The sequence below is a fragment of the Streptopelia decaocto genome (assembly GCF_964273445.1).
Source record: "Streptopelia decaocto genome assembly, chromosome: 10".
Taxonomy (NCBI): Eukaryota; Metazoa; Chordata; class Aves; order Columbiformes; family Columbidae; genus Streptopelia; species Streptopelia decaocto.
Window position 1 is genome coordinate 19,246,947 of NC_138665.1, and position 27,597 is coordinate 19,274,543.

Sequence of the window (27,597 nt, forward strand, 5' to 3'; positions counted from 1 at the left end):
CAAAATCATTATTGTAATGCTTTCTGTGGAATCTTGCTGCTCTTTCTTCTCTGGAATGTGGAATTGATCTTTGCAGTTGGGCTTAATTCAAGGATAGCAAACTACCCTCTGCCATTGGTTTCTCTGGAGTTTTTATGTTGTACTCAAATAATTGGCACTTCTGTTGAGTCTAATCACTTTTTCCACTTTTACTGTTCAAGGCATTCACCCTTTTCCAAACCAAGTATTCAGCTTGATGACATATTACAAAAATCCTGTGTTGTCAAATACTTTCAGGTGTACCTCTGGAGGTGTACAAGTGCAGGGCAGGAAGCCTTGACCCAGGCAGTCAATAGTGTTGAGGCTAAATCCTAGCTTGCCTGTTTTATTAAACAAGTATCAGTAACATGTACTTGTTGTCAGAGAAACGGATTGGGTTTTTGTTGTTTCTGCAAGCTCCCTACACTCTTAACTTTGTGGATTTTTCTATTTTCTTCTTAGTGTTGCCTCAGCTTAATGTTGTCGTGCAGTTCTGCGCAGTGTATCCTTGTGGCACTGCTAACATCAGTGTTCTGTGTGTAGGCATACAGTTCCTTTGGCAAACTTAAAACCAGTGACACAAGTGGCACCTGTCCTTGCTTGGAATATGGTTCCCAGCCGAAAAGGAGGAACCTATCATAAAATATCAGGTGGATACTTCTCAGGAATAGGTTTGTACAAGGTTTCCACAAGCATTCCTTCCCTGGGGGCCCAGGCGGAGTTGGGGAGATGCTTATGACAGTTTTGACAGTAGCAGTCCTTTGATGTGGGAAGTAACTCAATTAAGCCTGCGATATAAAATGTGGTCACTGCAGGAGTTTGATGTAAAGTGAGCTTCAGACAGAGGTATGAATTTGCCTTTGCAAAAGAGAATATCCATTGAAAATACGTAGCAAAGTTGGAATTGCTCAAAATTAGCCAGGAAAAAACTGGCGCTTGAGAAGCACATATCAAAACCAAGTCTGTGAACCAAAAAGCTTGTCTGATTTGGCCTTAGCTGTGATGCATGGATGGATTAGGGCTTCCCCAGCCAATTAGTTACGGATCGTATTTGTTTGATTTGGATTTTTTTTTTGTAATAAATAAATGCAGCCTTCATAAAAAGATTTTAAACACTGAGAGTAGCGGTGTGATTAGCTGAAGCTGGAAAGGTATTCACATGTGAGTTGCTTGTATTCTGCATGTAACTTAGAATGCCCACTTGAGCTTTCAAAATAAGGGTAAAAAGTTGAAATACACCTTTTCTGGGATAGGCCACTGGCTGTGTCTTTTCCGTGTATCCAAATACTGACTCTTCCCAAATGATAAAGAGAACGTAGATCTGGAGTGAGCTATTTAAGGTGTAAATATCTCTTTTTTCTGTCCTCAACTGAAACTGCAGAAATGGATATGAAAACAAGGAAGAGAATGCTTAAGAAAGTTCGTGGAAAGGAAGTCTTTATGACTGTGGCTTATACCAGGGGTCAGCCAGTTCTTCCACCCCGGCTACAGCACAGTGTTCCTTCAGGGCGCTCTCCGGTTCGCTGCTCCCAGGGTGGTGGAAACATGGCACCTTACGAACACTATCATCCTCAGAATCCTCCTCAGAGCCACAACCGTGGATTTGGGGTGCCAAGGTATGAAGCCTTGAAAACCTGAGGTCACTACTTGTTTTCTGTTCATCCTTGCTGCAGACTAGTTAGGAGAGAGTTTGTGCTGTTGAACAGGTAAAACTAGAAGTGAGTTCCATCTCAGAGACACTTGCTGGTAATTGCACCTTTTCCCCTTTAAACTTAGGGGATCTGCCCGATTTATAAACAGGCACAACATGGTTGGTCCTCAAATAGCATTGTGCCCCAGTCCAGGAAAGAGATGCTATCAGAGCTATGACAATTTCTCCTGCAGGCCCTGGTAAGTGACTATAAACCTCTTTCCAGAAGTTGCTCTCAAAGAGGTGGGGAGAATGGTGGTACGTGGAGGGTTGAGTTGGCTGTTAATGGCACAGTGTCAAACAATGGGTTTCTGGTGCCTGTCCAAATGGGAGAAGAGTTGCAAGTGAGTAAGGAAACCAAGGTGAAAGTGCAGGCCGTGGTGATTCTTAACCTCCTTTCTTGTTTTTGAAGCTCCTACAGCCGCAGCCGCCGCCAGATGCAGGGCGTGAACAAGGAATGTCAGTATGGGTTTGTAGCAGGGCCTGGAGAGGAGCCGCAAGGACCAGAAGAAACAATAACTTTCTATGAAGTTGAAGGAGAGGGTGATGCTGCGTTTCCTCCTTTACCAGTGAGTTATGAACAAGGGGTATGTGAAATGCTCTGAAGAGGAGGGCGGAGAGGGAAGCTGTGCAAATGTGCAGCGCTTCTTTACCTAAACATACCTCAGCACTTTATCTTTTCCTTAATTTTTTTCTTGGACAAAGCTTCGGCAGTGAATGTGTTCTTGAGAGGGGAAGGCTGAAATGAATCTAGATAAATTACCCTAGATCCTGTAGAAGCTGCTGGGAGCTTTGGTTTTCTCAGTGTTCCCTTTTTCTCTGTCCCTTCCCTGGCAGCACTTGTTTTCTCTTCAGTGTATTTTCATAGAAGTAGGGCCACATTTCTCCTTTCTGTTGCAGTTTGAAAACAAATCAGAAATCCCTTCCTGGTGTGGTTGTCTGTCTCGCTCTAAAGATTGTGAGAGGAAGCTTTTGACTTGTTTGCAACACTGTAATTTATCGTTTGTGTAACTGTATTCAGAAACTGTATAGCAATAGTCTGGGTTGTTCCTGTGAATTCATAGTTGCGATGGTTTCAGCTCGCATGTTGTTCCTGAAGCAGTTTCTTCTGCTGCAGACATGAAATTTTTTGGAATTTTCTCCTAAACCAGGCTTTCTGTGGGGTTGTGGATAAAGTAGCACAGTGTATTCTTAGACTTTACAAATAAAAGAAAAGCATTTATTTTAATCTAAGCTTAGTACAAAGCTGGATATGCTACAAAAGTCAGTTGATATTTAGGTACCTGAATAGGAAAGCAGATCTTGAAAACAAACCAACAGAACATGGTAGGTTTGTGTTTCTTTTTACTGTGTCAAACAGTGAACTTAACAAATGTTAGACTTGTGTTTAAATGAGAGAGGATACCTGCTCTGAGCTGTTTCAGCAGCAGCCAGTTTTTAACTTCTCCTCATGTTCTAGATCTGTAATCTTTGCTTTGATTTTCCTCCTCGTGTGTCAAGGAATAAGGACAGATAATCCTGCACTTCCTTTTTTGACATGAAATCAATTCAGTTTACTGGCTTTTCCTCTCCTTTGTGAGAGCAGATACCTGCAGCTCCTAATTAACAGTTTTTCATGTTTGTTCAGTGACTTTGTTCTTGTCGATGCCAAAGCCTTTTCTGTCTCTTCCTTGTCTTGTTTAGTAAAGGAATGTAACATTTCCTGGGGAAAGATGCGTCTCGCAGGAAACTGCCATCCTACTGGAGGCCTGGTGGGAGAATCTTCTGAGTTACCACTTCTGCTTCAACCTGGGAAAGCTCACAAGCCTCTCTGAGCACTTTATCGGTCTCATAGTCACCATGTCTTCTGAGGAGAATTTTGTCACCTTTAGCCATCACAAAAGAGTGAATCAACTTCCTTTGCTTGAATGTCTCAATCTATATTCCTGCTTTAGAGAACTCTCTGTTTTAATTTGTAGTGCAGCTAAGGACTCAGTTCAGTGCAAAGACAAAGGACATGTGAAGTGTTAAAGGAGTCCTGTGGGAAACCTGGATGGGATGCTGCTCTCTGAAAGAGGCTTTGCCTGCATAGGTCAAATTAGTGCAGGCAGTGGTGTCTATGCCAGCAGCCACACGTGGGTTTTACTAATTGTGACTAAAGAGAACATTTTTCCATGATGATGGGAGCATTTGGATGAACTGATCTGCTGAGGGTGTGGTGGGAGTGCTCCAGGATGAGGAATGCAGGAGTGTATGTTGGAGGGTAGCAGTCTTGGCTGTTCTCTGGGGTCTGTTTCCTCCTTTTCGGTTTTATTTGAGCTTGAGATGAAGCTGGGTAGATTCTGTGAGGGAGCAACTTGACTGTTGCGTAGGACAGTGGTAGGTCTTAAAAAATAGATTACTTTAAGTATGCTAGGCAGAACAAAAGGCAAAGGAAAGAAATGTGTCTGCAGCTGTTTTGTGGCCATCAAGGTGCATGGGAATGGACACACAAATGGCAATTGTAGTTAGTTGCTGTTGCAGCAGGTTTGGTCTGCCAGCCCATTTCTACGTGTGTGTGTGTGTGTCTAGAACGTGGAAAATCTTTAAACTTATTCTAAATGCACACTTCTGACTTTGCTTTTTAGAGCCAGGGTAGCCCTGGTCCTATTGTCCATGGCCCAGCAGGATTTTGGGTAGCAAGGAGAGGCCCAAACTCTGTTCCATCTAACAAGCAAACCCTGAATTCCTCAGAGGAGGAAGAAGAAACAAGTGAAAATGGTGAGTTCTTAAAGGATTAGTGAGTGAAAAGGAAAAAACAGGTTTTGTTTGTTAAAGCAGGTTTCTTACATCTCCTAAATACCTGTTTATTTTGATCTTTGAATGTGCATGTGAGCACTTTACTTTTCTTCCTTGTCTGATAGAAAGGTGTCACTTCTGTTTAAGCTTGCTAGCCATCACCCTTGTGATGGTGTAGGTCCGTAGCAAGCCAAGTTGCTGCTTAACATTGCATGGTAATGGCAACCTTGATACTTGGTGAAATAACAAAATAAGCAGATCTTGAGTGTTTCTCTCCCTTTCGTGCTCTAAACAAGATGATACTGAAAGCAGCTTGTTAGTGGATGCACTGAAATGTAATTGTGCTAACTTTAAGCTTATTTTTTTCTCTTTAATCAAAGCTTCCTATTCTCTCCCCTGTAGGGAAATGTCATGAAGAATATATCTACGCACCTCCAGGTAAGTAAAACTTTAGTCTATGCTGATAGAACACTTGGTGAATGTAACGCATTCGTGGTGATCTTTTTATAAGTTTCTGAAGGATTAGGTTTAATGTGACTTTTTTCAATTTATTTTGCTGATGCCCTCCAGATCCTGACTGTGAAACTGCAACAGTATTTGGTTCAGCAGAACCTACAGCAAACTTGGTAAGCTTTTGTCACTGTCTGTTTATATTAGGAATCTTTGAAGTGTTTGGTGTTCTTTACAGAAACTGTCTTTGGATGCAGGCTTAATGTAGTAAGTCAGAGACCTGTTTTGGAAGTACAGAATTATGGCTTCATTTATATGTTCACCCCCCTTTTCCTCCCTAAATGGTGAGGTTTTTATCTGAGTCTGCAGGTACAGTCTGGATTGTAGTAGATATGTTAATGATTTTTCACCTTCCCCTTTGCAAAGACAGAATTTGTATTTGAGTGTTCTTTTCTTCTTTTTCTGCTCCAGACAGTACTTCAAGTCCTATTCCAGTTAGTAGTATTCCTCCGTTGTGGGACTGGAGAGATCTCACCTCTGATAGAACTGACTTTGGAATGTTTTCTTTTTCATCTGAAACTGAATCTTTAGTCACTTTCTGGTCCACAGCGGGTGTGAAAGTCAGTCCTGTGCGTGTCAGAATAAAACTGCTTTTGCTCAAGTTACAAAAGATCCTCTATGTGTGTGCCTAGTCCGTAAATATTTTTTTATTAAGGGGTGTTGTGTGTGTGCCTTGTGACTTTTTTTACCTCTTAAATGGACCATACTCTGCTTTGGAATCCCTTCAGGAAGAAGGGCCGGTCTCTGTGTCACCTCAAGATGGAGTGGCTTCCTTCAGCTATCCCCAGAAGGTAGTATCTAGTACTTTATTGCAGCAGGCCTCTGAAGAGGTGACCACTCTGTTCGGTATGGGTCAGTTTATGGGGTCCCTGTACCTACCCCTTACAGCATCTTGTAGCATTTAATACAATTCCCTATAAATACAAGCAAACCAGGAGGGTGAGAAGGTGCCTTGCAGGTGTCTGCAACTCTAAACTGGTATTTTCAAGCCTTTACAGCTAGGACTTCCAAAATGCATTTTGTGAAGTGAGAATTTTTGAACTAAGTGATATTTTTGTAGCCTTTTTCAAAGCCAGCTGTAGAGGCAGTGTACTGAATGCTCTGACTCTTTTCCAGGTGATGGTGAACTCTGCAGCAATCTCAACCTCAACAGGTGTTTATGCTGCTCCAGCTACAGGCTTCTCTTCAAGTTCTGCTGCCTCCGCTCCAGCCAGTGTCGCAACAGCAGTTCCCCCACAAACAGCAGTTCAGCCAGTTGTAGTATCTCCCCTTTCTATAGGGAGGCCAGGTAGAGTGCACATACTACGGCTGTGGACTTTGGGTGTCTTGCATATTCCCCTCCCATATTTATTTTTTTTTTTCCTACCTACCGAAGACAAATGTTAAAAAGCTTAATAAAAAAAGCCATCATTTACTGTGGCTTAAAGTGACTTAATAGTAGTTATAACTCCAGTGCTGCTTTCTTGCTTTCATGTTTAGAAGAGGGACAGTTGTCCGTGAATTTGAATTTGCATGGGAGTTGGAGGTCTCTGCTTTGTGTTCCCCCCTCACCACCTTTAGCCATCAATGCCAAGTGTTCTGCTAGAAATTTCTTTTCAGAAGGTGGAAAGTCATGGCAGGTCCCTTCTCCCCATTTCATACCATTAGTTTTCCTCGAGATATTTGTGCTGGGACTTTACTATCCATTTCAACAGAGACACTGGCTGTGATGGTTCAGGATCCACATAAATGTCCGATTGGTTTTGTGTTTAGTTCGCTCCTGTGCAAGGAGATCAAATTTGTGGTTTGTCACGTGGTGCACTCACCACCTGAAATGCTGTGTTTACCTTGTTCTTGGGAAAAGTCTGTTAAGAAAAACATATTTTTCCCTTCTGATAAAGAGGACTTTTCAAGTCTTCTGTAACTCTTCATTTGGCATCCAGAAAAACCTCCACCTTCAATTCTGCTCAGTTCTGTCTCCCTTCTCCTTTTTTCTCCTTGGTCTGGTTTTTTTTTTTTCTGTTCTGCACGGAAGTTTGGTCAGCACCGTTCTCTGAACTGCCTACAAATGGAATATGAAGCTTGCAGAGAGACAATATGGTTAAGGCTTGTGAGACTGGAACCTTGTCACCTGGTTTTAAAATTTCTTCTGGGCTTCCTTTAAAGTGATTATTAAAGAGGAGGACTTTGAATCTTGTATTGAGGGGCACTGAGATGACCAAGTGATGCGTACTTAATTGAATAACTTAGCATCTTGTTCATTTGACCTGCCATTGCCAATTTGACTTTTGTTTCTTTCTTAATTGTAGTAGTTTCTTCAGTGCCATTCCCAGTTTACTCAGCTCCTCTTCCTCCAGTCAGCGAGGTGGGAGAAGCTGGTGCCATTCTTCCACCTTACTCTTGTGATCCCAGTGGCAGTGATCTGCCTCGAGGTAAAGATGCTATTTTGTGCTTTTACTGCTGCTGCTCTTCAGCACACTTCTGACTTATCTTCTCCATGGAAACTTAATACCTATAGTGAGAAAAATGGCTCTTTGCAGCTCGCAGGGAGTGAGGAATAATATTACAAATACTTATGCTAAGAATGTTTTAATATCTGGTTCTGAATAGCAAGTTCATATCTGACTGAAATAGGTGATTACTGCAGCTTTAGACAGCATCCTAAAGAAATTAATACCAAGGAGGAGGGGGTACGTGGCCTCTATACTGGTTCTTGGTGGAGTAATCATTTTTCTGACAACTGATTAAAAAAACAAAACAAAACCAACTGTATTTATGAAGCCCTGCTGTTGCACAGTTCAGTGGGATATTGTGGTGTTTTTCTGTAAGGCTCCAGGATGTCAGTCCGTAGTATCATAAAGCAGGGATAAAGTGTAAGGTCATCTTCCTTGGGCGCTTAACCTTTTCATATACTGTCATCAATTATGACAGTGTTTAAGGTACTTTTTAGCTATTGAGCGACAAGAGTGCAAAGACCAATGTATTACCTACCAGCAGAGCAGCTCAGAAACAGCTTTCAGCTTTATCAGCTGAATTTGGGCTTCATTTTGGAAATCATAATCTTCAGTCAACTTGCTCTTAGAATGTAAGAGTATCAGCATGCCGTGCGAGGTTGTGTCAGCCAGCCATGCTTGGTAAGCGGTGCAACAGTCATATACATATGATTTTTTTGTTGTTATTAATTTATCCTCTCCGTCTGTCATGTTTATGGCACACAAGGCATGAATAGAGTCTGTAATTTAGCTTTGTTTAATAACCCAAAGATCAAGCTGTCCAATGTCCTTACTACAAGCCTCTCAGCTACAGGAATAGCAGTACTGCTTGCTGTTGTGCTATGTAACTTCTTTTTCTCTAGGTGGGAAATGCTGTGAGGCCCAAGCATGCCACTGTTGCATCACTGCATGCATTTCAAGAGGCGGACAAAACTATTCTGTGATGCCATGTCTTGTCTTAGTTGATAAGGATTGTTAGTTATGGTGCAGTTTTGGACAGCTATAGGAAAATGCTCTACCCTGGGTGTCCCTTTGCTCAGTCTTTTGACAATGCACTGGCTCAAACTGCACGAAGGGTTAAAAATTTAGAAGGGCTGTGAAAGAAAGCTTGGTTATTCAGTGTTCTTGTGCTCTTGATAGCAAGATGGAGCTTGTCCTAATGTGTAGTGCTCAGACTGGAGCAGAAATGCTCTGGATATAGGCTGGAGTTCAGTTATGGTTCCCTGTGTTGGCACAGCTTCAGCTATTTCTGCCCTTGCTGGCAGGGAGTGTGGAGGGAGCTGGGTTTGGCAGCAGTGAGGCCAAGCTAGAGGGAAGCCATAGCCTGCTCTGAAGAGCAGCAGTGCAAAACTGGCTGGCGCTTTATGGTTTTTCTTGTTCAAGTAGTGGATATATCTCTGCACACTGGAGTGCATTGACTTATTTTAAAATATGACCCTGTACGCTGGTTATGTTGAAAGTCTGTATCGTAGCTGGCTTGTTGTAATAGCAGTCTATGGATAACAGCAGGTGACATGATTTTATCAGACTTCTTACCTTTAGTCCAAATTCCTGAATCGCCCATATTCTCTGTTGGTGCAGAGAGGAGCATTTAGTTCAGGGGTGAGTGAGGAAAAGAACTGGCTGCGTGTATATAGGGTCTGTGAAATCTGAGTGTTCCTTTTTGCACTGTCTTGAAAAGCGTAGTTTCTCTATAACTGTCTGATTTGATTTCTTCCTTTTTGTGACTATCTCTATTACAGGTATATGGCAGTTGTAGCTTTTATTGCATCAGAATGTAAAACTTTTGGGTTATATGGCAAAATCTATTACTTCAAGATGGAACATAAAATATTTTGGTAAGGCAAATTGTTTCCATTCTTGATTCAATGTGTTGCTATCTAAAGTAGCTCTGTTGTCCCTGTGTGGGACTTTCCTCAATGTGCTAATCCTAGGGGGCTAATTTCAGATAAGATAGAGCTACTCTTGATGTCTACAGTTCAGGTAGCTACATCTGGTAGGTTGCAGAACAATGTTGGGCTGAAATGCTCTGGATTTTCAGTTGCATTTAGCATGTAACATGCTTGTCTTGTCAGAAGTTGCTCTGGAAAAAGGCCTGTTCCAAACCACCGTGGCAGGGCTCAAAGGGCTGCTGCTTTCACAGGTGCTGCTAATGTGTTCTGCAGTAGGTCAGCTCTCTTGCAGGTGCTGTCAGTTCTTGGTTGTGTTAATCTTGAATACTCTGTTTCCCACTTCCCTGCTACACTGGTGTCACTCTAGATGATACTATGCAGACATCAGAGTTAATGGTTTTCAGCTTTAGTTGAATGCCCTTAACTGAGGCTTTCAGCACTTGGGAGAATTGGGTGTTAAGTGTGCTGACAAGAATCTGGAGTGGATGTGGATTAACAGCCTCTTTGGATCTGCCTGTGGTTCTTCAGCTGAGTCACTCCACACAATACTGGCCATGTACTTCTTGGCATAGACTAGAATTTTTTTTTAAGGATTTTAAGATTGGTAGTCAATAACGCATTGCATACTGCTGTAGTGTAACCTATGTGACCTTTAAGTTAAGAAATCCAGAAGCTTTGGCATAGTGCAGTGTAATGTATGTGGGTACACTTGACCTAGAGTTCTGTGCACTTTGCTAAAGACACTTGCAGTATAGATTGGGAGGGTGACTTGTCAACAGACTGAAGTCCTGGACTTGGGAGGAAGACCTGCCATGTGCCTCTCTTTGTTGGTACATCTGCACTCTGTTCCACTTTTCAATATCTCTTGGATCTTCTTTTTAATGGAGTTTAGGGCTTGTGAAACACGTTTATTAACATGGTGACCTTAGGTGTCCTGCCCATGCTTGCTCCCTTATAATTGAACGAGCTGTTGATGAAAGACTGCTCAATATTACTGTGTTGCGGAGACTGCAGTAGTGCTCAGGATTGACCAGAGCATCCAGTCAGCACAATAAAAATTTTATCATGGCTTTTGTGCTAATACATTTTAAGATGAGATTTTTTTTATCAATAGTCAACATGGTCTTTATATTTTCATGTCAGAGTAGTTACCTTTTTTTGGCTTAGCTTTTGCTTCATAAGGTAGTCGTGTTTATTGAAGATTTGACTTCCAGATATCTAAAAGAGGAATCAAAACTGGTCTCCTACTGTACTGGCTTCTGTTCCAACATTCCACAGATGTCAGTATTTCCAGTATCAGTTTGTCACTTCAGTCTCCCAGCTCTTCCTTTGTACTTTTATGACTGCTATGAAGCAGGTGTTTCATTCAGTTCTTATGCTTGTTTTGCATAGATTTGCATAAACCATTGAAGAACAAAGTCAGGTTTTCTGTTTTGTTTTTTTTTAAAAAAAAAAAAAAGTAGTTCCAAATGTAGATGTAGTTTCAGCTAGATACTAAGAAATTGGCACTTATGTGGGCCTTGGTGTTATTTGTGATGTTTTACTGGCTATGGTCAGTGTCACAGCCATATCACCAGCCTTTTCAGGAGGAAACTTACAGCTGTTAGATGTGAGGAAGGATCTGCGTGCACTTCCTAAAATAGCTGTGTGGATTGTTGCACTGATCAAATATGCTGAACAGTGAAAGAGTTGAGAATTGGCAACAGCAACAGGGGAACAAACCCTTGTGTATTTCAGTACTGAGGTTTGTGTTTCTGATGCTGTGCCTACCTGCAGCAAAAGACAACATGGGGCTGGGAAGGTGTGTGTGGTGTGGTGGGTGGACAGGGGAGCAATGCAGAGCCAAGACCCTCGTCTGGGGGGAGCAGTGGTGGTAGGAAGATGATGTATGTGGTAACTCTGGAGGTGCTGCTCAGTTAAAGCTCAGTGGCTCGCTCCTTTTCAGTTGTCTCCCTGCTTTCTTTTTCAGCTCCCAGCAGTTTTAAAGCAAAGCCTGTGTGTGCGTGCATGCACGTACAAGCCTACTGCTGTGGAATAGGTAACTTGGTCTTCCTGAGTCTTTAAAACAAATCTGTATTTGATAAATCAACAGTTTTTCTCATGCACAGTTCCAGAACTGCATCACAGGATTAAAACATGTGCTTTTTTGCTTTCAATGGCCAGTCTCAAAGGTTGAAAACTGCTTCACTGGTTTTGGTCAGTTTGAAATGTGTTTCCAAGTTCAAAACCCTGTTGTTCTTTGAGCGTGGTTTCAAAGTTCCTCCACACATCTGGGATTGCTTTTCAGCGTACCATGTATTTGCTTTGAAGCAAATTATTCGACACATGGAAGACAGAAGTAGAAGACTACTTGCAAGAAAAGTAACAGGCTACTTGCAAGAAAGCAGGAAACTGAGTACCCTTGTGAGGAAGGGCAAGAAAGGAAACATTCCTATTCCTTCCCCCTCCCTCCAATTTCTGACTTGATATAACAGCTGGGGGGGACTCCTAAAACAAGGTCAGAAGGTCTTAGGATTGCTGCACGTGTTGTCCCTGTTGGTGTGTATCTGTGGTCATTGCTCAGCAAAGCTCTGAGGACGGGGATGATGGCAGAGCCAGACTTAACCCTGGCCAGAAGCCGTGTGGAGTCTCCCTGGGGTTAACCTGTTGTCTCTCATGCCAGCCCAGTGCAGGTATTTGCAGTATGTACGTACTGTCTATGTGATGTGTGTACATTGGGGATGAATTGTCACTGATGTCTGAGAAGGCTGCTCCTGCTGTCTGCCTGCTTCCAACCCATTTCTCTTTTCTGTAGTCAGGAAGGGAGGGAGTGCTTTTAGTGGTCAACTTAATTTAGGGGCTCTTAGGCAATTTCTTATTTGATAAAATACTTTTTCCTATAAAATCCCTGCCTTAATAGGAAGCCAGAATTACTTAAGTCGTAGTTGCTTAGACAGTGGAGACTTGTAACAATGCTGACAGTTGTCACTTGAATAATCAAGATGGATAAACCAAAATTAAAGCTAATGTAATCATTGAAGTCAGATAATATTTTGGTCAGACAAATGCTTTACTATTGCACAAATATATTAACTGGATTGCCTTAAAAAGATAAACTAGTTTTAACAACTATTTATAATAATGATGTATTCTTTACCCTCAAAACTTTAAAAAAAAAAAGTAGCACTAAAATACTTTTATTCATTGAGTAAGAGCAACTTAAAATGCTTCTAATGTATGTAAGTTTCTTTTGCTTCTTGGTTTATATTTTTCTGCTCTTTAATGTCATTTCCTTTAATTTCAGATACAAAAGTCTTGTGGTATTATTTTAATCTGGGATTGCAAGTAAGTGCTTGTACAGGCAAGTTACTATACTAATTTTAAAAGGTGCTGTTTTTCTTGACAAATGTACTGATGTATTTAAGACTTCCAAGTGTGCTAAATGCACATCCTGTGCACTTGACTATTAATATGTATAGGCTTGCTTGGTGGAAATTAAAGTAGAGCTCAGGAAGTGAAGTTCTAACTCAAGATGTGAAGCACACTAGTATGTATGGTTGGTTGATTTACTTTGGGTTGTAGTGGTAGTTTGTGGTGTGTGGTTGGTTTTGTTGTTGTTGGGGTTTTTTTTGTTTGTTTTTGTGAAGGATGGTGGATAAATACTGTTCTTTCTCTGAATATAAGGAGAGGAACCTAAGATATTATTAAGAAAATTTATGGACTCGGACAAGACGTCAAGGACCACTGAGAGAGTTTTGAGGGGTTTGAGTCTTGTAGGACTTGTTAGCTGGGTTCCAACCGGTTAGCACCATTTCTCTGTGTTCTGGGAACTCTTGCTCTGCTGAAGAGTTGTCTGTCTCTGAGCCAGCAGTCATGGGCAGGTCAGCACTGCTGCTCAGGGAATTAGAAGTAGTCATGTCACCTTATTCATTGGAAGAAACAGGAAAAATCTTTTTGAATACAAGAGTCCGTAAGTGGGAATCTTCTTTCTCTGTAAAGATTTCTGACGTGACAGTGATATGAAACTGAGATGGCTATTGCTGCGGGGATTGCCATATCTTTTCTGGTAGGCTGTATTGGGTTTTTCTAGTGTGTGGAGTATTTTAAAGGGTTGGGAAGGAAAAAGTGCAATTCTTCCTAATGGTAGATCTGAAACTACTAGTGATTTGGAGGAGGGATGAAGAGTATGTGGCTGTATGCGTGACCTTCTATTTTTTCTTTTCCTTTTCTCAAAGTATTATCATCAGAGCTGTTGGCCTCCCATGATGTATGTACAGCCAGTGGTGCCACCCTCACCTGTGGAAGCTTATCCATCATATGCTGAGCCAGCCCCTGTCCTAGATCAGGCAGCACCTCAGCTCTACACTGATGCTGGGCGAATGGAAGTCCACCAGGTTCCCTTGGAAACACCTGCAAATGGTGAGTATCTGAGTATAAGAACCTGTAACCACCTAATGAGAAGTGAGGGAATAGCTTTTCAGAGCATGACTGCTCTTGCCTGTGGCTTTGCGGTCTTGTAGGAAGCATGAGGCTGGGAGGGCATAAAGCTTTGGAAGAGGTTATCCCAAGTTCCTCTGCTATCTGTGATACTACTTTAAGTATGTCAGAGCCACTGGTTCAGCCACCAATGTGTCAAGGGCTTTCTAAAGCCATAAAAAGGAAGTAGTAATCCTTTCTAGGCCTGTATTAGGTATACTACCTTTAACTTGGGATAACTTTTTTCTAAAACTGTGAAGGAACATCTTTGCTCACTGATAACAAATAGTTGTATCAAAACAGAATGCCCGTATTTAAAGTAAAGGAGATAGTTGAGTTTGACAAGCACTGGGCATTGGTACTTCTGTTCCGTAAGAATTTTTAAAAGGGAGATGCTGCAGACCTTGGCGTTAGGCTCAACATGCTGAGCTGTTATCTCCCGAGTAGCCCTTACTGGTAGCTGTGTCCTACTGTGCGTAAAATTTACAGCAAAACTTAGCATTACCTAGCAGCTTTGTAACAGGCTTGTAGATACACTTGATGTTAAATAGGAGCACTGTATTAAATGAGAAAAAAGATGTCCAAAAGGTCAGATACATAGCTCATTAAAATCTATGAAACAGGGCAAACAAGTCAGTGTTGGAAAGGAGTGCATCATAACAAAATTTGCTCAGAGGCAAACAGGCTTATTGCTCTGATAATGCTTTAGCCTGTTCAGCTAGGGTGGTTCTTTTGCATAGATTAACATCATACAATCAGAGATCAAATGAGGGAAGAACATATTAGCTCTCTACCTGAGTCCCTCTTGAAGAAGCTGCCACTCCAATGGATGTTGCTGCTGAGCAGTTCTTGGACAGGGTTTAGTGAGAAGATGGGAAAGTTGCCCTCTAGTCTAACTTAGAGGGGTCAAAATAATTTTGGGTCCTGTTAGGAGGGACATATATGGGCATAAAACTGTCATGTAAATGGATTTTTTTTCCATTTTGGTCACCAAAACAATGCTGTGTTCATGGTGATGAAAGTCTGTATAAAAAGCCCATAGGTATGGTAAAATATGGTAAGTGTGTGTATTCTGTTTTTTAAGGTAACTTCCAAAATGCAGAGCCTCCACCCCTGTCCTACGGGCCAGTGTATTACCCAGTCATGTCAGACCCCTTCAGCCAGCAATCTCTTCCTGGGTTTGATTCTTTAGTACCTGCCTATCGCTATGTTAGTACCTGGCATCCAGTAAATCCACCGTATGGAAATTCTCCACAAATTGCTAATGCTGTAAGTTCTGGGCCACTGCACCAAGTCAGCTATATTGCCTCACCTAACCCTGCACCTCATGATGTGCCTCAAGGAATGTAAATCTGGGAGCTGTGAGCTCACTTCTTACCTTTGCTTTCTCTTGTTTCTTATTTGTCAACTCTACGTTAATATTGTTTTGTAAATGTTGCACTTAGTGGGCTGGATCAGTTGATTAAACTGCTTTCAAATGTCATGTTTATCTTTAGGTTATGTTAGTGATAGTTGACATGATGATGTTTTGGTCAATTAGGAAAAGAGTATACACAAACTATAGTGCAGGGAATACAAAACTTGAATTTGACAACATAAAGTGTGTGTAAAAACATACTATTGCTAAAGGAATGTTGCATCATGTACCTCTAAGGGGTTGCACTGGAACGCTTAGACATGTGGTTCATGTCTAAGCACTGAAATAGGCTGCCATTACAACTATGGGTAGAAATTGGGCACAGGGTCATTAGAGGATGAAAATATGTGAAATAGGTTGGCTTTCTCAGATTTCGCAAAACAAAACTTCTTCACCACTACTGGTCACATTTGTAATAGCTGTATTTCTTCTCATTTCATTCTGCATAGGCTTCATGACTCTTGAAAGCATAAGAATACTGTTTCAATCTGTTGTATATTGCTGTATGTTTGTAAGATTTGTTTTGTGAAAGCTGTTGCAAAAATGGTGGTAGTCTTGGTGTTTAATTTGCACTGACAGCACAAAATAAAAGCATTGAACACAAGAAAATGAGTGGTCATTTGTCACTGGCAGGTTATGTTCCTGGCAATTAGTCATCCCACAGCCTGGACCAAAGAACTGTAGTTTTCATGTGTGGGAGAAGGCTGCTCCAGCCTTCTGTGAGAAAGCATTATAGCAAAAGCTTTCAGCATGAGAATGGAGTGCAGTGGGAAGCTTTAGCTGTGTTTTTGGTAACTTTTTAGGAAGGAAACATTCAATAGTCCATGCACGTAAACGGCAATTCTTTCAGATGGCTCTGTCCTTGATAGAAACTTGTACTGTACATGCAAAATCAAAAAGTGGGTGTGAGCTGGGTCCTGCCCACAGCCCTGGGGTGTCAAGGTGGCAGAACCCTGTCCTGGCATAACAAACAAGGGGACAAGTGCAGCTTGTGCCGTCTCAGTTCCAGAGGCGCCGAAAACCAGCAGTGACACTTATTTAGCAAATCTTTTGCTTCTTTGTAGAGGCAGTGTACTGAATGCTCCGACTTTTCCAGGTGATGGTGAACTCTGCAGCAGTCTCAACCTCAACAGGTGTTTATGCTGCTCCAGCTACAGGCTTCTCCTCAAATTCTGCTGCCTCCGCTCCAGCCAGTGTCGCAACAGCAGTTCCCCCACAAACAGCAGTTCAGCCAGTTGTAGTATCTCCCCTTTCTATAGGGAGGCCAGGTAGAGTGCACATACTACAGCTGTGGACTTGGGGTGTCTTAAATTTCCACTTGCATCTTCCCTTCCCATTATTTTTTTTTTTCTGACCTACCGAAGACAAATGTTAAAAAGCTTAATAAAAAAAGCCATCATTTGCTGTGGCTTAAAGTGACTTAATAGTAGTTATAACTTCACTGCTGCTTTCTTGCTTTCATGTTTAGAAGAGGGACAGTTGTCCGTGAGTTTGGATTTGCATGGGAGTTGGAGGTCTCTGCTTTGTGTTCCCCCCCTCACCACCTTTAGCCATCAATGCCAAGTGTTCTGCTAGAAATTTCTTCTGAGAAGGCGGAAAGTCATGGCAGGTCCCTTTTCCCCTTGTTTCCTACAGTTAGTTTCCCTCCTGAGTTGAGATACTGATTAGGGCTGTAAAAGAAAATTTGGTTATTCCATGTGCTTGTCCTCTTGATAGCAATATGCAGCTTGTCCTCATGTGTAGTGCTCAGACTGGAGCAGAAATGTTCTAGGAATGAGTTGTTTGACTTGCGTTGCCACTGGATCATGTACAGCAGCTACAGCTACTTCTACCCTTGTGGCAGGGAGTATGGGGGGAAGTTATTTTTGGCAGTAATGAGGAGCACCCTGCACCACTTCACTGCTTCCAGGGTGGTGGAAACATGGCACCTTACGAACACTGTCATCCTCAGAATCCTCCTCAGAGCCACAACCGTGGATTTGGGGTGCCAAGGTATGAAGCCTTGAAAATCTGAGGTCACTACTTGTTTTCTGTTCATCCTTGCTGCAGACTAGTTAGGAGAGAGTTTGTGCTGTTGAACAGGTAAAACTACAAGTGAGTTCCATCTCAGAGACACTTCCTGGTAATTGCACCTTTTCCCCTTTAAACATAGAGGATCTGCTCGATATATAAACAGGCACAACATGGTTGGTCCTCAAATAGCATTGTGCCCCAGTCCAGGAAAGAGATGCTATCAGAGCTATGACAGTTTCTCCTGCAGGCCCTGGTAAGTGACTATAAACCTCTTTCCAGAAGTTGCTCTCAAAGAGGTGGGGGGTTGAGTTGGCTGTTAATGGCACAGTGTCAAACAATGGGTTTCTGGTGCCTGTCCAAATGGGAGAAGAATTGTGAGTAAGGAAACCAAGGTGAAAGTGCAGGCCGTGGTGATTCTTAACCTCCTTTCTTGTTTTTGAAGCTCCTACAGCCGCAGCCGCTGCCAGATGCAGGGCGTGAACAAGGAATGTCAGTATGGGTTTGTAGCAGGGCCTGGAGAGGAGCCGCAAGGACCAGAAGAAACAATAACTTTCTATGAAGTTGAAGGAGAGGGTGATGCTGCGTTTCCTCCTTTACCAGTGAGTTATGAACAAGGGGTATGTGAAATGCTCTGAAGAGGAGGGCGGAGAGGGAAGCTGTGCAAATGTGCAGCGCTTCTTTACCTAAACATACCTCAGCGCTTTTCCTTAATTTTTTCTTGGACTAAGCTTCGGCAGTGAATGTGTTCTTGAGAGGGGAAGGCTGAAATGAATCTAGATAAATTCGCCTAGATCTTGTAGAAGCTGCTGGGAGCCTCGGTTTTCTCAGTGTTCCCTTTTTTCTCTGTCGCTTCACTGGCAGCTCTGTTGGGAAGGTTGCAAGTTTGGCTTTTGTTTTGTCTCCTCAAATCTCTAATTACTATACATTTAACTTGGCAGTTTAATAATGGGTTTTCAAGATGAAAGAGCCGGTAAAAAAACCATGATGAAGATGACCCCTGAATGACTAATTTGATTATGAGCTGTTGTGCCTTTGTTTATTTGGTTGGTTTTTTGATTTTACACCGTACTTGGTGGCAGTTAGGACCTTGGTCTTTTATTGCTGCCTCTGGAGGAGCACTGGACTTCCAGAGACATTTATTGGAAAAGGGAGAAGAAACCACAGGATATTTTCCTCTTTTCTCTGCAGAAGCGTTCACTAGACTGACTTCCTAAAGGAACCGGCAAAGCACGTGACTTATTTCATGAACTTGAAAATGGAACAGACTTAAGTACAGTCTCCATGATGGAGTCATCAAGTGTGTTTCCACCTCAGTCACGAGTGCCATCTGTCATATCCTAAACAGTTGCTGTCAAGCACCAAAGCGAATATCTTCCACTTTTCAGGCTTTAGCTGTGAATAATGCCTCCTTTCTTCTGCTGTCACTGAGACAGCCTTGCTTTTTTCATAGCAAAGTGTTGGTGGTTTATCTTCTGGTATTAGTTTGTCTCCTGAAGTTAACTTTTTTTTCCTCCTCCTCTCCATTAGAAACACTGATAATTCTGGTATGGAGTCAAGTTGGTTTTGCATGTTTTTGCTTACCCTTCAAGTAGCTGGGTTTTTTAGCAGTAGCCATGGCTATTGTGGCCATGTTGGTCACTTTAATATACAAGAAAATTACATTAATTGATGCAATAATATATTTAACATGTGGCCAGTTAACTTTTTAAATGGATTTGATATACAGAGGTATGTCTGTGACTTGATACATGCTCTCTGTAGGTCAGGAAATGCTGCTACCTTATTAACAACAAAAGAGCTTACGATAGTGCATGAATTTAAGTGAATGCTGGACTCTTTATTTTCAATTCTGCTTTCCAGAGCTGTGTTGCGCTACAGTAGCTCTATATCACTTACTAAAAGAGCTGTCAAAAAAGCCACAGCTCTTCGTAAACCACCACTAACCTGCTTCATACTGAGCAGTTTCCTCATCTGGAGATGACCAGGTCTGGCTGCAGGATCCCGCTGCTACTCGTATTCCTGCTTCAATGGTTCAGTGTTCCAGTGCCTAATTGCTACGGCCAGTTGCCTGGTCATACGCTATAAGGTAGTTCACATCAAAATGACACAGACTTCTGGGGGTTTGTGTGAGAGGAGTTTTTTTGTAGGGGAGTATATGTGTGGTCTGCAGGTGCCAAGATGTGGACTCAGCGTCTTTTTTGTGGGGAAACCCAGTGTCAGCCTGGTGATCATCCAGACATGTTTGCTCTGCCATATTTGATTATTGCTCTGTTACAGTTTGGTACCAGACCCTTGTTCTGGGTTTCTCGTGCCCAGCAGAACTGCTGTGAATGGAGGCAGCAGGATATAGTTTGCAACCACATTTTTTTAATTAAATAGGAGCACAGAAAAATCCATGAGTATTGATTTCTATTGGGAACAGTTATTTTTCTTCAAATGATTGATTTGTTTGTTTGTTTCATTATTTGGCTTCTTGTGAAGTATGTAGCATAATAATGATTTTTTTTAAAGCAAGAACTTGCTCCTAAAATCTCTTTTAATTTTTCTTTAGTTTTGTGCATGAGTTTTCAGCCATTAAAAGGGAGAACAGAACAGCAGAGTTGTGCAGCCAAGTCTGCGCTGGTTGTGCTTGCCACCTCCTTTTCCACACCATGCTTTTATATATGATAGGCTGGGGCTCAAATGAACACCTGGAGGCTGTGCAGGACGGATCCGTGAGCTGGCAGCGCTGCGGAATGCTCTCTTTAGATGCAAGCACCGTGCTGATTTTGTGGCTCTAATGCACAGCCTCAGAGCCAGGCCCCCTCTCTTCCGAAACCGCGGGATGGAAGAAGCGGTGATCGCCTGTAGTTCTTGTTCCTTGGGGTGTGAGATTCTTGTGTTTTTAAGTATGTCAGTCTCTTCTGATTCAGCCTCTGTTAACATTCATTGTGTTACTGCTGTTCCATAGAGGCACGAGTCTGTTCCTGAAGTCTTTTTGAATTGTAAAATCCATCTGTTATTGAAGGTAATTATTATAAATACTCTAGAGAAAAGCCGCACTGGCTCTGCCTGCCAGCAGCATTACCTGCTGGGCTATTGCCTGCTATCGCTCCTGTGCTCTGCTTTCCCCTTGGTCACATAAGAACACCAAATCAATTCCTACAGCAAGTTATTTTTCTAGCTCAGCTGTTTTGTTTTACTCTTAGCTTCCAGTTCTCTCTGCGGTGCTGCTGGATGCCTTTCTCTTTTATAAAATTACACCAAAGACTGTATTATATATGGAAGATACTCAACATACAAATCCAGGCCCGGTAACTGCTTTTCTCATAAGGCAGGAAGATAAAACCCTTGAACCAGGAGTTTATAGCTCTGAAATAAGATCATGGATTAGATTTTGCAGGGCAGGCCAGTATCTAGAAACTCCTACACATGATCAAGTCCCTGCTTCTTACCAGATTTCCATCAGCTGAGTTGCAGCAAGTATGAAATAGTTCAGCTAGTAGAGCCACAAGCTTGGAGCGCGTACACAGCCAGTTACTGCAACTGAGTCATCTCTACAAGTGTGGTGATCTGCAGGAATGCGTGCCCCCTCCTGTCAGGGTGCGTTTACATGTTAGGCTCAGCCTGTGGCAATACTTTTATTCCAGGTGCGAAATCTTCCCTTCCCTGGAGCAGGTGAACATTTTGCCACTAGCTTTGGGGTGCTGGGGTTTACCCCAAGGTAAGTGTCATTCTGTTTACATAGCTGGGATGACGGCTTGACTTAGTTGCGTTAGAGAAAAGGGTCTTTTTAGAGAAACTGAAATATCCTCTAATGGTGAAATTAATGGACCATCTAACTCCCTCTGTACTCTTCTTCATATATTTTACCTGTTCCCTTCCCTGCCTATTTGCATTTTCCAATCAAATCTAAAACTGTGGTTTCTGACTCTTTTTAAACCAGTGCGCTTTTTTAATATTGTCATAGTTGAAAGCAAATGTGTTTAACGTTTGTGGTGATGATGTGAATGTGTGATTTGTATTACTTTTCGGGAAGTGCAAGTACGAGGATATAAGATACACTGCAAAACTTCTTCCCCACACCTCCCACCTCCCTCCATGGTCACATCTGGTATTTCGTGCACATCTGTCATTTTCGGGTGCAGTTCAGTTCCCATTTCTGGAATAAGAAGCACAGCTGTGGATTCAGGGTGCCTTAAATGGAACTTGTGGGCTTTCTGATGTGAGTGGGAATGTGCACATCTAACTCTGAAATGTCCTTTTCTATTAAAAAAGGAGGAAGAGGGTAGCCTTCTGTCTTTATGTGGGAATTTAAAATTCTGTAGCTGTGAATCACTCTGGTTCTGGGTTTTGCCACAGCTTTTGGCAGGGACTGTGTTTATTTCTACGTGCATCCACGTTTTTTCCCTTGTGCAGGAATCTTCTGTGTTTCAAAGAAAGGGGTATTGCTGTTGTTTACCTTCTGGAAACTTCTTTTACTGGACATTTGACTGTGGTAGTTAATGGAAACCTCTTTAAATCTATCTGCGTGCCTCCAGTATTTACTGAGATTTGTTTGGAGGACTGCTTTACATGAGCAAGTTACATTAGTACAGTTGTATGTTGTTGATTAATGACTCTTTTATACTATTAGCCGTATTGCTGTATATTCCAATGAGGCTGATGTAGTTGTGCTAGTTGAAGGATATCTTTGGGGAGCAAATTAAAATGGGGTTACACTTAAACTTCTTTGTACAGGAGTAATTGCATTTGTGTGTCACATTTTATTTACCAACGCTTCCAGTGGTTTGGTGTTTTCTGCTTTAGACAGAATATGATGGTTTTGGGTTGGTATTTTTTCACAGCCAGGTGTTCAGCTCCTGCCCATGAACATTTGCTCAAATTGGGGTGGCCGACTTCATTGCAGGTAAGCAGGACTGTGCCATGTCTTTTTTAATGTAAATACCAGTTTAAGTCTCTATAGAATTGGAGGCCTCAGGTGCTCCTCTGACCACTGACAGCCCTTGAAGTCTGTGCTAAATTTGACTTAAAAAAACCTATTAAAATGTCAGACCTTTTGCTGTTAATAAATGTTTATTATCAATAGGCAGCTGGAAATGTTACATCTGAAAAGGTAGAAACACCTTGAATTTCAATAGGCTTATATTTTTGGGAAAAAAAAGTAAATGCTTTTTTTTTTTTTCAGTTTACAGTTAAGCTAAAAATACACATAAAATAAATACTTTTATTTATTATGTACATCATTTCATTTTTACATGTAATATGAGGGTATGACATGGAGTCTGCACTATGGACAGAAAAGATGCAAGTAGAAAAGTACATAAAACTAAGCGGTTGTTTTTGCTTTTTGCTCTTCCCCTTTGCTCTCCCCTGTCTCTTGGGGTGGCTGTTCCTGCTCCACTGGCGAATGCTGAGGTTCCTACTCTGTCTTTATATGTGCAAAACTCTTGCACCATCTAGAAGCTCTTCTACCTGGAAAAGGTCATCAAGTTTTGACCAAAACTAAAGAGGGTGAAAAAAGCTTCACCTTTTTTATCCTGTGAAGTAAAATGGTATTTTACAATATGTTCAGGTGTGAAGCTGTTTCTGTGGTAGCTTTTTTTAAATGAAGATTTAATTTGATATTAAAATTCGATTGCTAAAAAAACTATTTGCGGAGTAAGCCTGAGTCTCTAGGACTTGCCATACAGAAAACAGAGCACTTCAGCATCTGCTCCCGTCGTTTGCCTCTCAAAGATCCCTCGCCCTCTCAGTCCCAGACCCACCTTACAAACACATTCAGTAGTTTTTAAATAAGACTGTACAATACCCAAGAAATAGCCAGAACAAAAAGTGCCCCCCTGCTCAAAAACAACTGTTCATAGTCAAAAGGCATTCCACTCTGTTAGCTGAAGGTATCACAGTGTTCTGTTAGCTAATGTGCCAAAAGGCCAGCTTCTCGATTGATCGTGTCCTAAGCACATTGTTTCTTCTGGTTTAGAGTTCATGCTGATATGGAAATGCTTTAAGTGGGAGGAGGAAAACAAATCCTGCAAATGAACAGAATAAGCCATGCCAAAGGAGGACGGAGGAATGGGCTGCGCTGCGTTCTGTGGTGGGTGAGCCGCTGATTGGGAAGGGTCGGGATGTAAAGAACTGCCAGATCACTTTGGCTCTTAACATTGAGGGTGGTTGGAGCTGGGTTAGCGGGTTCCTATTGCTGTTGTGGTTGGGGTGTTTTGTTTTGCACACCTTAGAAAACCAGAGCAGGTAAAAATGTTTCCCTGAAGCATAAAGTACTATAAAACTTTGAGAAGATAAGGATCAAACTCTTCTGCCTTTTAAATATACTTTTTTTTAGATATAAAGCATGTTTTCTTTTAAAAACAGTTGGTTTTGATCATGAATTTACTGCAGAGCAGTAGTTGTTCTGGGTGGAGGCAATTATGTAAATGAGATATAAATAACTTGCTTGTAGAAGTGTAATGGACTGAAATGCAGAAAAGCAGGAGTGTGAAAATGAAATTGAATCAAATTACAAATGTTTGGAAAACATGCTAATGTGGTAGCCCAGAGTGCTCCCCACCTCCTCCTCCAAGAAACACTCCAGTAAGGGGCTGACTCGATAGTTGTCGGGTTTCAAGTTAGACATTCACTGAAAACTACAGATTATTTTGGTAAGTTTATTTCATATGCTTCTCTGGTGAGCTGATTTATTCACTGCAGTCTCACTGACTCCAGTTAATTTTCCCATTAAATGAGTGAGGGTCACTGATGCTTCCAGCACAGCCAGGCAGGCTGCAGGAAGAGGAGGCCCCGACAGCACATCCACCCCAAAAACAGCTCCAGAGAGCTTTCAGTTAAGTAGCAACATTCATTAATTCTAGGCAGCCCTAGTGTTTTGGGTGTTTTTGCTTATTTTTTGCTATTCTCGTTGTGGAATTGCAATGGGAGTGGGAGATGGGGCTTTGGGGCTGCACAGAGCCTTCTCATGGGTCTGTGGCAAAGTGTCAGCGTGCTGCAGGACGGGTGAGATCAGCCAGAAATTAAACTAATTGCGCCTCTTCCTAGTTAATGGAAATATGCTTTTCTTTGGGATTTTGGCCTTTCAAAAAGTAGAAATATCAAAACAAAGCTGAGTATTCCCAAGGGAAATGGGACATATACTTAATTGTGTGGAAGCAGCAGGTACTCGGGTAGTTTTCTAACTGCTAGAAAACCTAAAAGTAAATCAGATCCCTGCTTACACTATTAGTAACTGTCCATATATGGGGTGTAGATACCCTGCAACTGCTCATGTTTCTGGAAGGGAGCTCAGAATGCTCATAGTGCCCTCTCTGTGCAAATCAAATCTTGGAGCTCCTCTCACTCAAACCAAAGACCTTTATCCCAAGTAAGCACTAAACAACTTGTACCTACAGAGAAATCGGGGTGAAAAGCCCCCTCGTAGGGACACAGGAGACAGTCTCCCGTTGCCCAGGAGAGGTTCCTCCAGCAGCCGTGGGGTTGGGGACACGGCGCAGCCCGAGCTGCGTGCCTGGGAGCTGCCTCTCCTGCTCCTCGGGGGAGAACAGGCAGCAGGGTGACTGTGCTCCAGCCATGGCCTCTGCGCCCTCCCGGGACACCGTGTCACCTGCGCGACTGGCTGCCCTTGTGCTGATGGGGTGAACGGGGAACGTGAAGGAGGCGATGACGTGGTGGAATTCTCCTACAGCCCTGTTCCCGTATCCTGCCACGTGCGTGGTGCTGGGCTGCCTGTGGAACGTCCCCCTGCTGACAGAAGTCTGTGCATCAACCGATTTTAATATCTTTAAAAGGTAAGGTTTTATATTTATACATTAATATATTTATTTAAATACTCTTAATATTTACAGTGGCTGTTTCTTCTAAAAATTATGTTACATGTACCATCAGAAAAAGGATGAAACACAAATACAGTAAGGTGACATTTAGGGTGAGACATAAATCACAAAAGCAAGGGTGTTAGAGTCTAGGTGTCCAGGGTATGCTGCTCCTGCTCTCTGTCTACTGCAGAAGTCCCCTAAATTCCCTTTGTGGGAAACCATGCTAGTTTTCTACAGGGAAAACTACTGTAACAGACATACAGTCAAATCCTAACCTGAATTAGTTTTAAGAAAATAAGAGTACATACTACTGCTACAAATACTTAACTACTTTCTGTATATAGCGCCTTTAATTTGAAGATCTGAAAGTGCTTATAAATAAAGAACTAACCCCCCTGCGAGGTAGGTAAGTATTATTATCCCTATTTTACAGATGGGGAAACTGAGGCGTTAGAGAGGCTGAGTGACTTGCCCAAGGTCACAGGTGAATCGGTGGCAGAGCCGGGACGGGACCTCAGCAGCCCTGTTCTCTCATCCTGCGCTTCAACTGCTGCACGTGCTTCCTCCCTGGGGGCCACATATACAAATACTTGCGTATTTACATATATACCAATAAGTGAATAATACACAAATAGAGTTATCCAAATAATCTGCACAGATATGACAGTTCATGTCTTGTTTCTGAAGCAACTTCAGTCTCTGACCTGAGTACAAACACCTCTTAGCTCTATTTGATATTCTTAACCCTGGATGTTATTTGATAACTTTTTAACTGGTGATCGTTTATAGGTGTGCTGCTCTAAAAAGCCAGGGATGGGAGGTGAGAAATAAAGCAACTTTAGGAGCAAGAAACCTAAAGAAAGGGGAAGTGGTCAAGATCCCTGTTATTCCCAATTCCAAATTCCCTGCGTTTGTCTAAGGATTATTATTGAAGCCCCCAGAATAAAGGGCAGGCATGTAACAGTTGGAGCACAGCTGTGCATCTTGAACCCAAGCCAAGGAACAATTTAACTGCTCACAGGACAAGCTCCAAGTGTCCCATCAGCTCCTGCCCTCCTCGCTTGCACAGGCAGCACAGGGGTGGTTCACTGGGTTCTCTGAAGGGAAGAATAACTTTCACTAAAGCATGTTTTCTTTTTGAGCAACTGCAAAAACAAAGCTGCTAGTGAAATGCCAAATACTGGGACTGGAAGTGATTTTTTTTTTTTTTTTTTAAAAAAAAAGGTTTGCTTATTGAATGTATTTTTCACAACATAGTTTAATTTCACTTCCCTGAAGCTCCTGTTTTAGAATAATAATAGTAATTGACCAGCTGCTATGACGTCTATTGCTACCAAAAGGGGATGCATAGATGCAATCAAGCAGAATTTTGCCTTTTAGGGGACCAGTCTGACAGTTCAGCAGACTCCTGGACACATGTGTTAATCACAGCCAAATCACATATTTGTGTCAGGTCAAACCAGCACATCGCTGGGAGCTGGGGAGTATCTGAGTCGTGAAACAAAGCCCAGGGGAGCCCCAGCCATGCAGCCCTGTGACGCACCTCTTGCCTTTAACATGACATTATCGAGAGGTTTTTAAGAGCCGGTGTTATCCATCACGCCTTTCCAAGGTGGCAGCTCCTACCCCCTGCCCTCTCAGGACACCGCAGGGGAACGTGACTCATGCAGTTGGCACAGAAGGGACTCGCACTGCCTGGTGTCATTTTTACATTTGGGGGGTGGCACCACTGCAGATTTAATTGTGTTTCATTGTGTTATTTGTCCCTGTTAATGCAGTGCTGCATTGGGATGATGTGATATAATCATCACCAGTAGCAGCGCGCTTGCTCTTGTGGAAAACTTAAAAGGCTTTCTCCTGTCCAAGGATGCGAGCCCTGCTTCTGCCCCAGCCTCAAACTCAGCTGATGTCATCTGCACAACCACATTGGAATTGTTTTCATTCTTACTCGTTACACAGGAAATACCATAAAGATTTGCTGGCCCCATGTCAAGTACAGTTCGTAAACTGCAGTGGGGTTAGTTGAGGCATAAAATGATTCAAACCCTGCATCATCCCCCTGTAGCAGCTCTTGCTAATGCTTCTGTTTCCAGAAATGTGCTCGGTTTGGTTTAGTCAACAGTGGGGTTTTTTCTTGTGAGCTGCTTTGCGAATTGCATGTAGTTGGTTCTGACTGCAGCTGTTGTTATCATTGGCTTTGCCTGTCTGAAGATGGGTGCTGGATTTCTTCGAATGATCAGCAAGCTGCTTCTGACCCTCAGATTTTGCAAGTGTCCTTGCATAGTGCCAATGTTGGTTTGCTCAGCCTTTCGGAAAGGAAGAGAGGATACAGTTTTCAAAGAGAACCCTAGCCCTGCAATTAGTATGGGACCCTGAAATCCATTGATACACAAATGCTTTTCACTCTGCCTTAACTAACACATATACAGGCTTAAATATTTTGGGCTTTATCCTGCATGCTGGAAATGAGACTAGTGTCGTTTATATGCAAGGAATACAGAAACAGTTTTGAGCCTGCCTCTCCCTGCTCTTTTTTCTTGACAGCAGAGCTATGGTCTCCACCTCCTGG

General features: G+C 42.3%; 1 protein-coding gene across 1 annotated transcript in view; it reads left to right on the plus strand.

Moving 5' to 3' along the window:
- ALG13 (ALG13 UDP-N-acetylglucosaminyltransferase subunit) overlaps positions 1-15,754 on the plus strand; it is a 29,968-nt gene extending 14,214 nt beyond the window's left edge. Inside the window, exons 16-28 of the mRNA XM_082062199.1 lie at positions 562-689; positions 1,400-1,634; positions 1,795-1,908; positions 2,121-2,277; positions 4,315-4,447; positions 4,868-4,903; positions 5,036-5,091; positions 5,704-5,766; positions 6,092-6,263; positions 7,264-7,386; positions 12,622-12,662; positions 13,553-13,736; positions 14,878-15,754. Coding sequence (XP_081918325.1) covers positions 562-689; positions 1,400-1,634; positions 1,795-1,908; positions 2,121-2,277; positions 4,315-4,447; positions 4,868-4,903; positions 5,036-5,091; positions 5,704-5,766; positions 6,092-6,263; positions 7,264-7,386; positions 12,622-12,662; positions 13,553-13,736; positions 14,878-15,143 — 1,708 coding nt within the window. The 3' untranslated portion in view covers positions 15,144-15,754. The remainder of the gene's footprint in view (positions 1-561; positions 690-1,399; positions 1,635-1,794; positions 1,909-2,120; positions 2,278-4,314; positions 4,448-4,867; positions 4,904-5,035; positions 5,092-5,703; positions 5,767-6,091; positions 6,264-7,263; positions 7,387-12,621; positions 12,663-13,552; positions 13,737-14,877) is intronic.
- Positions 15,755-27,597: the final 11,843 nt, after the last annotated feature.